We start from the raw sequence: 14,261 nt of genomic DNA on the forward strand, positions 1-14,261 counted from the left end.
CCTTTTGTGATGGAAGGTGTTTTCCAGCACTACTGGAGCACTAAGTGTGGTGAAAAAGGGCCACCTAAAGTCCTTTGAAATTCCGAGGCCTTAGCACTACGGTTTCCCAATGCTTGTCCTATCCACAACCTTTGGGGTGAGTCGCAAACCCATGCACCTTGCAGGTACGCAGGAGCCCTACGTTTGAAGCATCTTTTTAAGCAAGCTGTAAGACTATCACTTAGCTTGCTGGCCGTAAGGGTTATCGAGCTGTACTGCACCACCGCAGGGCGTTGCAGAAGGCCGGGTCCCAGAGCCGCATCCCGCCCGGCTGGGCGCAGCCGGAGCCCCGCAGTGGCCTTAACCATCGAGGGCCGCGGACTGCGAGACAGCGGGACTTTGGGGTCCGCTGGCGACCCTCGGGCGTTGTTCGCACCCCGCGTCCTTCCTGCTTCCGGGGGCCGCCGCGGGGAGGATTTGCTGCAGATGACATCAGCCGTGGATGCTGGAAAAGCGGCGGCGGGGATGCGCCGGCTCCCCCCCTTCCTCCTCCTCCTCCTCCTCCTCGGCAGGTCCCTGCCCTGCCCCGTCTCCGTATAAAAGCGCGGCCGCCTCCCCGCCCGCCCTCACTCCCCGCCGCCTGCGGAGCCGCTGCCGAGCGGCCCTTCCTTCTCCCCTCAGCGCCCCGGAGCCCCGGGGCGGAGCGGGGGGCGCGATGGCCACCGTGGTGGTGGAAGCGGACTCGGAGCCCTCCTGCAGCCTCCCAAACCCCGCCGCCCCCTCGCCCAGCCTGTCGCACCGCTTCCTGGACAGCAAGTTCTACCTGCTGGTGGTCATCGGCGAGCTGGTGACCGAGGAGCACCTGCGCCGGGCGATCGCCAACATCGAACGAGGTGAGACGGCGTCGGCGGAGCGCTCGGAGCGCGGCGCCCCCTCCCTCCCGCACGGCCCCGGCGGCCGCTCCCCGCCCGCTGCCCGCGGCGCCCCGGCGGGGGGCTCCGTACTGCCGCGCCCGCTGCCCCCTGCGGGGCGGGGAAACGCCCAGCCCAGCTCCGAGCGCCGGCGCTTCTCTTTCTTTAACCGCGGATCCCGGCCCCGCCCGCACCCCTGGGCGCCCCCGCGGGGTCCCCCCGCCCCGCGCCCGCAGCCCCTGCCCCGCGCTCCCGCCCCGCGCCATTGTCGGGGCTGCGGCGGACGCCTGTCTGCCCGGAGACACCGGCGGGTGGGCGTGGCGCAGTCCGCACTGCGGTCCCTATGGCAGCCCGGAGCGGACAAAGGGCGCCCGCGCCGCCGCCGCCGCCGCCGGGAAGGAGCTGGGTGGGGGCTGCAGCCGATCCCCATCCCCATCGCCGTCCCCGTCGCAGAGCCGCAGACCCCGGCGGCAATGGGGCGTTTTCCCAGCGACCGCAGGAGTGCGGCTCCATCCCTGCGCATTGTGCCCAAGTTTCGGCAGCGCGATGCAGAATCCTTCGGGACCCGAGCGTGACACACACCCACCCCTGTGTTGAAAGAAATAAAAAGATGCTGGTAACGAGGCTGCAGTCTGAGTGCCCAGCCCCGTTATTGTCCAGCTCGGGCTGCTGTGGCTCGCTGCTCGTTTGTCCTTTCCCAAAGGCAGCTTTAGGTGAAGGTACCATATGTGAAATGACCAAGTTCTGTAAGTTTTTGATCCGGTTTCTAATAAAGGATATTGCGGTGTGCATGGGGAGGTGAAAAGCCCTGTTGCTGTAACAGTGGTATGAAGCACAAAGGAATGATTGGCGGACTCCATAGTTTGCTAAACTAGCTTAAGATGTGATTTTTTTAACATATACCTTGATCTGGGCTGATGAAAGTGCAAAAATCAGAATTATGCCATTGTTAGAAAGGAGAGAGGGAGCCTGCAAGGGGTGTTGGTAGCAGCCTTGCATGTAGGTGTGGTTCAGCACTCCAGCTAGGACTTCGCTTGTCTCTATTGTTGTGTTCTCAATCCTTGTTGCTGCAGTTGGTGATTTTTCATGGTTCTTTTTCATGGCTGTTCATGGTAAAGAGCTGCCTCATCCCAGCTTACCATCTTCACCGAAACCCGTTGATCTTTATCGCAACCATTGTCTCCTAGGGAGAACTACTGATGCAGATGCTTTGTCATTCAGAGCTTCTTCAGCACTGCGCTTCCCTCATTTTAACTAATTGTTGATTCTGTTGGAAGTGAATTGGCTGAATTTCAATTAAATTGATGCAATTTATAGAGCAAATGGATAAAACTTCTGTAAAGACATCTTGATGTCGTCCTTGCTCAGAAGAAATGTTCTTCAGTTGCTTCTTGAAGCTTCTATTGTACAGCTGCTGCTGCATAGCTCTGTTGCTGCTACCAATAAGCGTAGCACCTGCTTACAGTTCTAGATATTCAAAGGAAACTTTGGCATTTTTGTTCATCATTTTGGATGGGAGAGTCACCTCACTCTTCCTGGACTGGGATCTTGCCTGCTAGGAAAAAAACCTTGGTCAGATTTTGGGGTGCATTGTTCTGGATCAGTACACTCTAAGTCTGAAGGTCTGTCTATTTGAGGGCTTGACTAATCTTTCTCTTTGGGAAGTGCAGTGTAGTTGGGAAAAACTGGCTTCTTTCAACCTTTGTCCTCAGCAAAGCCATAAATGATTTTAGGGTTCTTGATAAGTCTGCCTCAAGGTCTTCTCTGGTGCATCTTCTAAGTACCAGAGAAAATTATGGATTCATGCACTGATCTGCAGAGCAATACGCCAGCGAAAACATCTCCTGATAGGACATCAGTGGCGTGATGCTACGTAACCTGGTGGAATGCAGAGTCATTTCTTAATATATCATGAAGTGGGAATTGCTTGGCAAGCTGCATTTTCAGTAATTACATTTGGGATGCCATTTTGCTGAGGGGGCAGTCTTCCAACCCACCATCCAGCAAAGAAGAAGAGGGGAGTAAGGAGAAAGCTTCAGGATCTTTCCACTGATTTGGCAGATGCTGCTGGGTGTGCCTTGTCTGCCGTCTGATTAGCCCTGTGTCTAGTGGCGCTGTGCTCCAGAGACTGCAGAAAGAAAGAAATAGCTACAGCTCAGTCATCCTCCCAGTAGTTTCTTCCATGCTGAGAATAATGCACATCATTGGATTGACCTTGGATTTTTGTTCAAGATTTACTTCCATTGTATCCAAACTTGATTTGGTGATATAACATACTTGATACATTTATGTTACATTTTAAGGTATTTGTATAATTTTTGCATCCAAAATGCTGATTCATGCATCTGCAAATCTGGCCTATTTTACCCAAATCTCATTTTCAGACTCAGTGTGGATAGCATATCTAAGCATTTCTTTTTAGTTATTTTGCACCAAGTACTGCATTTTGGACACTGATGGGCTCAGTGGTATGACTACGCCTAATCAGAATGATACACCACTGCAAATAAAAAAACAAACAAACAAAAAAAGAAAATGGTTTGGGATGGTGGGCAGTCTCTGTCATTAGCAGCAGTGCTGAATCATGGTCCATATTGCTTAACTGACCTCCAGAAAGCTTTGCAGCCTTCCCACGCAGTCCCACTGTTGAAGGCCAGTGAGCTGCTTTCTTCTTGCTTCTTCAGGTTCAACACTCAGTGCACTCCAACTTCGTTATCAGCATCAGTTCACTACTCATATATTTCATCTGTGCTGTACGTGTGCAGCAATATATCATATTCACTTTCTTGCTCTCAAATATCCCAACACCTGGAAGATATTAAAGCTTGCTGAGCTGTGTCTGCCTGCCAAAACTACGCCCCGAAAATGCACCATATGGCCAAGAGATTTTTGAGAAACGAAAAAAAGGAGACTTGCAGAAGAGTCACCGCTTATGCCTCTGAACAGTGATGTCTAAGTCAGGAAACAGAAGTGATTGATGATAGTTCCAGTATTTTACTTCAGAGTGGTAGTGAAACATAGATGATACTGTGTTTTCAAATCTCTTTAGAGATCTTTAGAGAGCTTTGCATCTACCTAACTGGGAGGATATCCCAGAGACACCTTGACTGGATTGCTGACAAGGAACAAGTACTCAATGAATTCTCTCTGAAAAAGCTCTTGAAATGCAGATACCTGTATTTGCATGGAGAAACTCCTCGGAGCTGCAATGGAAGACCAGGAGAGCAGATCCGGTTTCTCTGCTCTTTCTCCTCCTCATCCTTCAGCCCTGCAACATGGGATCTGCCAGAGGGAGCCCTGATGTTTCTGCTGCCTTAAAAGAAGATAAAGCACAGGAGGCAGTGCTGACAGGAAAATTAGTGGCCTTAAACCCAGATCAAGTTACCAGCAGAAGTGCTAGTACTGGTCGCACAGTGTAAGGAGTTGGCCATATGCCTTTTCAGGCTTCTCCAGTCCAGAAGTACCAAGAGCCAAAGTGGTTTAATCCAATGTCTTCATGCTCAGACGTGGCCAAGCTTCTGGGAAGGGGCCAATAGATGCTTTCTCATCCGCAGTTCCTTTGGCATTTGCTACCTAATCTGTATAAGTTTCAAGACAATCTCTTAGGAAAAAAACATAAAAATCACAATAATGTTGGTGTTCAAAACTACAACAGTGTCAGGTTATATACAACCTGTATAAAGTGCAACTGTCTGCTCATTGTTTTTGACAGGAAAATTATGGAAAAGTATTAAAATGTATTCTGTTAATTTGACTTGTTTGTTTGTTTGTTTGTTTTTAAAGATAGTCATCAAAATCATACAGTAGGAAAATAAACTTATCTTTTGGTTTCAGTTATTCTTCCTTCCTCCCCCATCAAATGTCAATTCTTAAAATGTGTGATTCCAAAATATATTTTTATGATCATGTGTCAGATGTCTCATTTTCTTTGTAGCTGAGGGGAGAACAGAGATGTGATGTTTATCTTTTCTAAAAGAAAAAAGATCAAGGGTAGCATTTCTAAATATCAAAACTAGGGTTTTGATATTCATAAATAAAAGATCACTTACATTTTAATTTGAAATCTTGGATGCTTCAAAGGTTTTTGAGTGAAGAAGTCATGGACTCATAGAATGACTTAGGTTAGAAAGGACCTCAAAGATCATGTAGTTCCACTCCCCAGATGTGGGCAGAGTTGTCAACCACCAGATCAGGTTGCCCGGGGTTCCATCCTGCCTGGCCTCCATGGGTGCACCTCCATGGATGAGACATCTACAGCTTCTCTGGGAAGCTGTGCCTGCACCTCACCGCCCTCTAAGTAAAGAATTTCCTACTAGCCTCTAACCTGAATCTCCCTTCCTTTAGTTTAAAGCCATTCCCCCTTGTCCTGTTATTATCTGACTGCATAAAAAGTTGGTCTTCATCCTGTTACTAAGTTCCCCTCTAGTAATAGGAGGTTGCAATAGAGTTTCCCCAGAGTCTTCTCTTCTCCAAGCCAAACAAGCCTAGCACCCTCTGCCTTATAACAGAGGTGCTCCACCCCTTCAGTCATCCCTGCAGCCCTCCTCTGAACCCATTCAAGCAGCTTCATGTCTCTATATTGTTGGTGGCCTTAGTACTTTGTGTTTAAATATTAACTTGCAACGTGCTAGGTAATGCTGTCCTTCTTTCAGGAGAGCAAATACAGTGTCACCTGATTCACATTTCACATTTTCACTTTTATAAATTAGTGTTCTGCTATTTTTAAGTCAATTCAGGGACATCAGTGACTTCTCGCCATGTGGCCACTAGGATGTGGGACAAGCAATCATTAAGCAGGGGCTTGAAAGGGAAAGGAAAGGAATCTGCCATTTGGAAAGGCAGATTTCCTCTTGCGTCTGACTGATCCCTGTCCAGAATGCTTCGTTTGGGCACTCAGCACTTTGCAAAACTTGGTTGTGAGGTGTGACAGAAAGAGAGACTGGTTTTTGGAATTTAGAAATATGCAAATAACCTGGATGTAAACTGGGAAATTTTCTAGTGCTGATATATCAAGCTAGATGTGTTTTTGTATTTTGAATTTTAGGAATCCGATCATGGGACACAAACCTGATTGAATGCAACTTGGATCAAGAATTGAAACTTTTTGTTTCTCGCCATTCAGCTCGATTCTCTCCTGAAGTTCGAGGTGAGCTTTTAGGCATGTTTGACAAAGTGTTACATCGCCCATTTTCCTTTGTGGATCTTTACAATGAATACTTTGCTCTGTTTTGTTTTTTGTTTTGTTTTTAATATTGCTTGAAAATTACTTATGTTTTTTAACTGTTAGGGCAAAAGTAAACATCTGAAGCATTAAACTAATTAGACTTTAGGTTATCTTGATATGTATCATTGTGATTAATTTTGGGGCCCCATTAAAATGAAATGAATCTCAGTTTTTGACTGGATCACTTGTGTGTATTGCACTAATCTGTGTGGCTAATCCCAGAGACTGGAGCTTGTTACCTATGGTAGGCAGGGCACATACATAAAATAACCTGAAGGGTTAGCTCTACAGTTTGACAGAGCCAGAAACAGTATTACCTTTTCTTGTAATGAAAACCCAAGGGGTGGAGGGTCTGCCTTCACTCACAGGAACATTCATAGGCTCTTACGAGGAAACTGGCACTTTACAGGGCTTATGTTACTCAGCCAATTCTTCTGCTGCCTTTTCTTCAAGCCTGTCCTTTCTTTAGGAGATCCACACAGGTTTAAAAAAAAATGCAACCAAACAACCAAATGAAACAAACACCACCAACTTGCTCCCCTTTCCCCCCACCAATTTTGTGAAGTGTAAAATTCAATTCTGTTCTGGTTACGTGGGAATCCAGTTTGGTAAGTTTTTCTTTATCTCTTCTTTTTAACCATCTCCTTTAACACAAATGCTAATTGTGCATGTGTGATATTAACCTTGGCCTCCATATATAAACAAAACATACACTTCTCGAAGTATAGCTTGCTTTCATTGGTGAAAACACTGTGATCATGAGCACATTGACAAGTACAACATAGATGTGAGCAATGTTCTAAACTCTGGCTTCAGTATCATGGTGAAAAGGGCTCTGAAATGCTGTGTCATACTGCCACTTCACATGCATACGGTCTTTTGCTGTGCACAGTTGATGAAGAGATCCTGATAGGTTGCTAGCATGATTGCACTGACTTATGGTTTTAAATAAAATACCAAAACATCTCATGTAATGAATTCTTCCTCTTGCAGCATTGGATATAGCAAATTTTGCCATTATTTCTGCTTATCTATTGAGCCAGATTCAAGACAAAGATGTACCTCTATAGCTTTTCACCTGGTTCAAAAAACAACTGGTAAAGCAATACTCAGGACTGAATTACTCCAATGCACTCAATGTTTTTTTGCCATCCCATTAAGATGTTACTTTTTGATAGCATTGAATGAATTAAAATAAAGCTAGTTTCACGTGGTTAAATACTGTGGTTTCACGTAATAAATGAAAGAACATTATGAACCTTTTTTTTTTTCAATTCAAATTTGAGTTCAATTTCAACCAATAATATAGAATCTTCTAGGAATTTTTCTTTAGGAATTATATATTTAATTGTGTTTTTTTCCTTGTTTGTCTAGACTTGTCTGTTTTGTCTGTCATTGTGTTGAATTACAGCTTAATTGCATGTGACTGGAATTCATCAACAGCTCTATGACAAGCAGTAATGAATGTGTTTTTCAGCACTGCACAATCTTTAAACAATAAGCTGCCAAAATCTACATTGAAAGAGTACTGAGAGAGCTTTAAACCTGGAAAAAAGAGAAACATCCAGGAATAAAACTAACCCTCTTTACCAGCTTCTTCTCTCAGACTGTGTGGAAACCCACTGGCACTTTTTGAGTCCCATGGCACAGATTAGAGGACAAGATTTGAGTCTCTCTCTCTGGTTCTTTGATGCTGAATCTGCCTTGAGGCTCCTTTGAGTTCTCATGACTGATAAAGTGAGGAGGATGGGATTTTTTTTGTTGCCCTATGTTGATATAATTTCAAAATATTTTCTGTTACAGTGCCTGATTATTGAATTTTGGTGAGTGCTCAACCTGTGAAACTGGCAACACATACTACACGTATTGAAGAGATTATTGTGGGTACATATCACATTATGGTCTCAAACTCAGAAATTCAGTGGGCTCTGGGTAACTAGGTGATCTCTTGTCCAAAGCAAGTATTCATCCCAGGTGATGGGATAATGTGTGCCATGTCAAATGGGATGTAATTAAACAGTCCTTTTCTTCAGTCTTCTGAGACTGAACTCGTTTGTATGACTCAAACATAGGGACAGTTTACTCTTGAGGAATGGGAGAATCATTTAGTGAGTCTGCACAGCCCTTCATACAGAGAGGTCTGAATACTGACTGAAGCTTGTTTGATTATCATGTTTAATTATGATAATTGCTGTGCTGGCTCAGTGCATTCTTATATGCTTCTCAAATCAGCTCAAGGATACACACAGCAGAAATATGAACAGTATGACTTGTTCTCCAAGACAACTCTTGGAAGAAATGGGGCCAACCCTACCATATGCCTCCAATGTTGAAAGAAGGACGTGTGAGAGAAGATGTTAGTCATAGCAATAATTTATGTGTTTTCTCTTGAGGAATTTGAGGGGTAATCCTCGTTTGCAGTGAAACCCATGTACATATCGATATAGAATCAAGCATGACTAAATCTGAACACTCTTTTTGTGCTTTTACCAAGGGAATGGATTGTCACAGTGGTATTCATGTATCCTATATTCAGCTTCTGAACAATTTATGGATGATTTATGATTCCTTGAAAAATCAAATTCGGAACGGAAATGCTAGCGAGATCTTCTCTGATACCTTATAAAGGGGCTGAGTTTGCACTCTTTAATAATACCAAATCTGCTGAGATGTTGTCAGGTGCTGGTGAAAAATGAGTAACGGCACTTATTAACTGGTTGCCAAGACAACAAGCAACATGACTTAAAATGGGCGTTTGCCTCTGTTTTCTCTGTCGTGTTCTGGCAATGACTTCCATCTTATGTTAACTTCACAAAGACAAAAAATTCAAACAATGTGTTGCAACATGTACGTGCTGGAAAAGGAACCATGTATCTGGTAAGGAGGCAGAGCAAATGGAGATTGTTCAAACTGCAGCTGTTGCTAACAATCCTTTCTCAATTAATGGATGGATGTGTGTTTCAGCAGCATAAAGCTGTATATCCTGCTTGACAAAAGACTGAGTAACTGGATTTTGCTTAGGGGTGAAACCATTGAGGGATTTCCACAAGACATCCACACCTGCCATTTTGTCCCGTTTTTTCCACCTGGGAGTTCAGCTGTTGCCTTGGTGTGTATGCAAGCTCTTGTCTAGATAAAATAATTTTTATTTACATAGCTGATCAGTACATAGCCAATCAGTACATAGCATACATACCCTTAACCTCGTTCTCTGAGAAGAATTATTGCTGAAGAGAGCTCTGTGGCTATTTTATGCTTCAAACATTTCATGAAGAACAGGCTTCTATGGAAAGCAAAATCCAAGCAGCATCAGGTCTCCTATTACCCACAGGTCAGCAGCTGGTCACTGCACTGATTTAAGCAAGTCCTTCCATACCTTCCTCACCTTGATTTTCAGCATCCTTCCTGTGGCCATGGAGGAACCTGTCTAAGTGAAAGAGGTGTTTGGTATCCCAGCAGTATCCTCCTGCTTCAGCTGTGTCTGTGGGCTTATCTCCTCTGGACTTCCTGTGGAAGGGCCTTGTTCTCTGAAACTGTCATTGATCTCGAAAGCCTAACACCCTTCATTCTGAGAGTTACCATTTCAGAAGTTACAGTTAAGGATTATTAGTGTCCTGTGGTTTTGAATCAGGAGGGTTTTAGTCATTGAAATCCATAGCTCTATTGTTTGCCAAAACAGTCTGTAGTCCCGTTAGTGTTACCAAAGCAGTTAATATATGCCCAGTAGATTGTGTGAGCTCATGGAGTTGCTGATGAAATCCTAAATTGCAGTGTTCTTGTGCTTAAAAGAAAAAAAAACAGGAAATCAAAATTCATCAAGTCAGATAATGTAAATTCTTAAGCAAAACCTATCAGTTACAATGAAACAAACAGAAAAAAAAGAGCCACGATGCAAGGCCAGATCTCTATTTTGCTTAACTCATCTGATGTGGAGGGGCAGAGATCATCAGTCTGACTCTTTCCCGTCACTTTGAGGTCTGTCCCGTCGATGTCCATCTGTGCAGATGAGAGGAAGGGGTGAACTCAGCTGGTGTCTGAGCCTCACCACTAAGTGTCTGGGAGTTAATTCAGACCAGGAACTCAAGTAGTCTAGTAGGAATATTCAGGGGCAGTCTATAAATATGATGCCACAGCTATTAAAGGCTCTAATAGCTGGAATAGCTATCGAGAGGAGTCATTTGAGCTCATTGTATGTTCAGAGAGGTTAATTTTAGCTGTCTAGCAGACTTGTTTTGTGTTTTAGAGTATTTATGCCCTAGATGAAAGAAAATGGAGGTGAAATAGGACTTGAATAGGGAGTCGATCTGACTCACTGCTGCAGCAGTGGCTGGTGTCCCCACAGTGTGTTGCTGCCAGTGGCACAAGGGTACAGGGCAACGCTGGGAGAACAGGGGAACCAATGGAGTGGCATGAGCTCTTTTGTGTGTGAAGCTGGGGTTTGTTAGCTCAGGAGAGGCTTACAGCACAACTGTTTCTGTGCTTGGGTACATTCATCGACAAAGCCTTCCTTTTTTAGTACTAATCAGAATGTCTAGGATGGGGTAATAAGTAATTCTGTCTTTCTCTTTACTTCTCCCCCCCAAACCCTCCCTTCCTCCCAGTGAATTAATTCTTGCACTTCTGCAACAATCATTCTGGCACTGAATTCCACCTCTGTTTTTTTTTGAGGAATGATCTCGAAGAAAATCAGCATGAATTTACATTAGTGCCACAACACTAGTACCTGCTGATGCTGAGCTGCTAACATGAATCAGCAAAATGACTGAGAGTTTATTTTTAACTGTGTTGTATCACGAGTACTTGCAGTGTGTTAGCCTAGCCCATGTTTTGTGGAAGTATGTTTTTGACCTGTGTGAGATGGCTAGCAGAGGCACAGGATTAAGTTATTGGTGAACAATGTTTGAATTGAAATGCTACTGTGAAATTTGTGTTCCCATCCCTATTTTTTAAGTGGATAATTCACACCTAATAGTATACTCAAGGGTTATTTTGTTACAGGTTATTTAACAAATACCTACAGAATTATACTTTCTTTATCCTCACAACTCCCCAGTCTTCCTTTGCTACCATTATGTCTGTTGGATATCTGAAAATGAAGACTTAAACAATTATTTTTTTTTACCCTTGCTAAGTATTATTTACAGATGAACTACTTTTCATCCCTTCCATCATGGATTTAAAATAAATGTGTAACCAAAACATCACTGCATTTTTTTCATCTGTTTTCTGGTTGTCACACTTAACTTTTTTTTCACAATATCTGTTTCTCTTAATTCTCAATTGCCTGCATTTTCTATTAGTTTTTGGGAACTGCTTATCAATTACTTGAGAGAATTATGAAATGTTTCTAATTGGACTTTATTGTATGGGGAAAATTTTGATCCATACTTCCTGGTATTTTTTTAGGTCAAACAACAACCAAATTGTGTGTCAAAAAAAATGGAGAAAAGGCAAATTTTAACTTCTGTTTATTGTCAGATTAAATCAGTCCTTTATTTTCCATAGTTGCTTACCACAGTGTTCCTCAGTAAGACCAAACCCATCCTGCACTGGGAAGAAGAGTTTAGAGACTCCATGTCTCCATGCTTGCTGGAATGGGGAGCATGTTTTCAGTCCCCCTTGCCCATTCTTGCATGAGAAGTACCACAGTGGGGTACTACATGAAGAGCTCCATCTCTAACTCAGCCTGTAGAGACAAAAGCAGAAATCATGGCAAGAAATGCCTTACTGCTGACCACAGATCCAGGTGCTCCTCCTGTCTGTAGTCGGTCAGGAGCAGTCCTTAGTACATCACAGTCCGTGTGATTAAGTGGAGATGATCATGCGTTAGAAGGTAAAAGTCATAAATAGAAAGGTGGGTATTTCCGTAGCAGACAGCCATGTATATGCACTGTATATGCCTTCCATGTTTCCATCAAAGACATGGTGGGTACTCCTTGCACGCTGTTTCTAGAATCAAGCAGAGAAGTCCGTATTTCTGATGTTCTGTGCTTGCAGGCTGTGTGTGTGTTCTGTCTGTGCAATATAGACTCACATGTAAGTAAGGACATGATTCTTCTGATTCCTGGATATTTTGCTGGTTGGAGTATGTCTTTTATAATTCGAATCTGGTTGCTGATAGAAGACAAATTAAGTTAAAAAATAATAAAACTAATAACCAAGCACTGCTTGTAGAAGTGAATTTATGTGAATTTCAGCATTCTTTTGATGTAGCAACTTCATATGCTTTGGTAGCTGAGAGTTTCACTGTAATCATCAGCAGAGTCATTCTCCTGTGTCTTTGAGTCTGTCTTCCCTGTAAGTGGGAAGCATAGGGTATTATTTAATAACAAAACAAAACAAACGAAAAAACAACAAAGCAAAAATCCTTCCAAGGAGGCAAACCATATTCTTAGTGGTATAATCTCAGGCTTTGTGATCTCTGAGTGATACTAATGTGCTATAGAGACTTCCAGCTGGAAGTTAAGTCCGCTCTGGAAGTTGTTCCAATGTTATGACAAAGAAGATTGGTCCCAGCTTTGGCTTCTCTCTCTGGGGGCACAAATAAAGCTCTGCTAGCTCTTACAAGCTGTTTGTGGTGGGTTGATCTGGCCAGCAGCCAAGCACCCACAGCTGCTCACTTGTCCTCTCTATCCCTGCCCCTCCCAGGATAGACCAGAAAGAGCAAAAGCTATAAAACTCATGGATTTGGATAAAGAGAGCTTAATAGGTAGGTAGTGGGTGGTGAGGGGAAAAAAGGCGAAGTGAAGGAAGTCACTCACAGTATCAAGTAAGGCATACACACAGGTGTATCACATAGGCCAGCCAGTCTTTAAGCAATGGACCACCTCAATCTATACTTCTTTCTTGACCCCAACTTTTATTGCAGAGCATGAGTTATATAGTATGTGTTTGGTCAACGAGAATCAGCTGTTCCAGCCTTGTTTCCAAGGATTCTTGCCACCTGCCAGCCACTGTTGGGTACAGTGGAAGAAAGAAAGCTTTGACACTGTGCATGTACTTTCCAGCCACCGTCAAGTCATTTGTGTGTTATCAGCAGTGTTCAAGGCACAATCCCAAAACACATACAGGTTGCTACGAAGAAAGTTAAGTCCATCTCAACTAGATGGACTAGTTAGAGTCCATCCTATTTTTCCAAAAATGAGTTGTCTTTTAATATTTGTTTGTGTATGAATCTTTTCAAAAGACCATAATGAAAGGACTGACATTTCCTGGATTACTTCAAGTGTGAGGAAATCAGCATCTTGAAAACTGACCTGGCAACAGTGGACGGACAAGATGGACTAGAAAAACATTAATACAGGAAAAAATTACAAACACTACTTTTATGTTTTCATGTTCAAGTCATGTTTTTTGTTTTCTGTTGTTGGACTTCTGGAAAAAAAATATGGGATGCTAACTGACACGGTCTTAAAAAGAGTCCTCACTAAGAGATCCCTCCTGGGGTACCTCCTGATTTGGTTGTTATGGCCATTCAGATTTCATAACCTCTTGCAGTTTTCTCAGTCTTCCAGGATGTGCATAGGGTTTAGGCAAGCAAAAAAAGTGCAAAATGCAAAATTATTTTGTGTGTGAACAGGACTTGAAGTGGATACAGAAGGCAGTACTCCCAAGAATATCTTTAGTAGGATTTAATGCTTGTAGCGGGCTACTAATTTAATGTCATTAGTCAGAATTGTCTCGTGTTGTGGGATTTTTTAAACTTATCATTACTAGCTTCAAAGCTCCTTAGGCTTGGAAGATTTAAATCTTTTTCAGAGCTAGTTAGATTTTTGTACACTCAACATTTCCTATCAAGTTAGTTAGCTTTTAATTTTTCTACATTTCAATAATTACATTACAGAATGCCTTTTGTACATTTCAATCCATTATCCATATAAAAGCTTGAAATTTTTGCTTATTTCTTATTGTGTCCTACAATGTGATCTGCTGGATCAAATGAAAAAACAGATCATCTTTCAACAGAACACATGGAAACACAGATGTCACCAAAAAGAAATCCAAATGGGGCTGGTGTATTTGACTCTTAAAAAGTAAGGATGGGCTCCTTTGATCACAGCACTGTCTCAGCTCGTCTTGCATAGTTTAGGTGCACTAATTGTATTCCTGAAGAGTCCTTGGCAGACTCAGGAATAGCTGGTGGGAAC

General features: G+C 43.2%; 1 protein-coding gene across 1 annotated transcript in view; it reads left to right on the forward strand.

Moving 5' to 3' along the window:
* The first annotated feature begins 676 nt into the window (after positions 1–676).
* The window catches only part of MAP1B (microtubule associated protein 1B), a 63,818-nt gene continuing 50,233 nt past the window's right edge, over positions 677–14,261 (forward strand). Inside the window, exons 1-2 of the mRNA XM_042825539.1 lie at positions 677–872; positions 5,935–6,036. Of these exons, the coding sequence (XP_042681473.1) occupies positions 695–872; positions 5,935–6,036 (280 nt within the window). The 5' untranslated portion in view covers positions 677–694. The remainder of the gene's footprint in view (positions 873–5,934; positions 6,037–14,261) is intronic.

Source organism: Centrocercus urophasianus, unplaced genomic scaffold (genome assembly GCF_019232065.1).
Source record: "Centrocercus urophasianus isolate 14NV4802_14NV808 unplaced genomic scaffold, USGS_Curo_1.0 seq_25, whole genome shotgun sequence".
NCBI classification, from domain to species: Eukaryota; Metazoa; Chordata; class Aves; order Galliformes; family Phasianidae; genus Centrocercus; species Centrocercus urophasianus.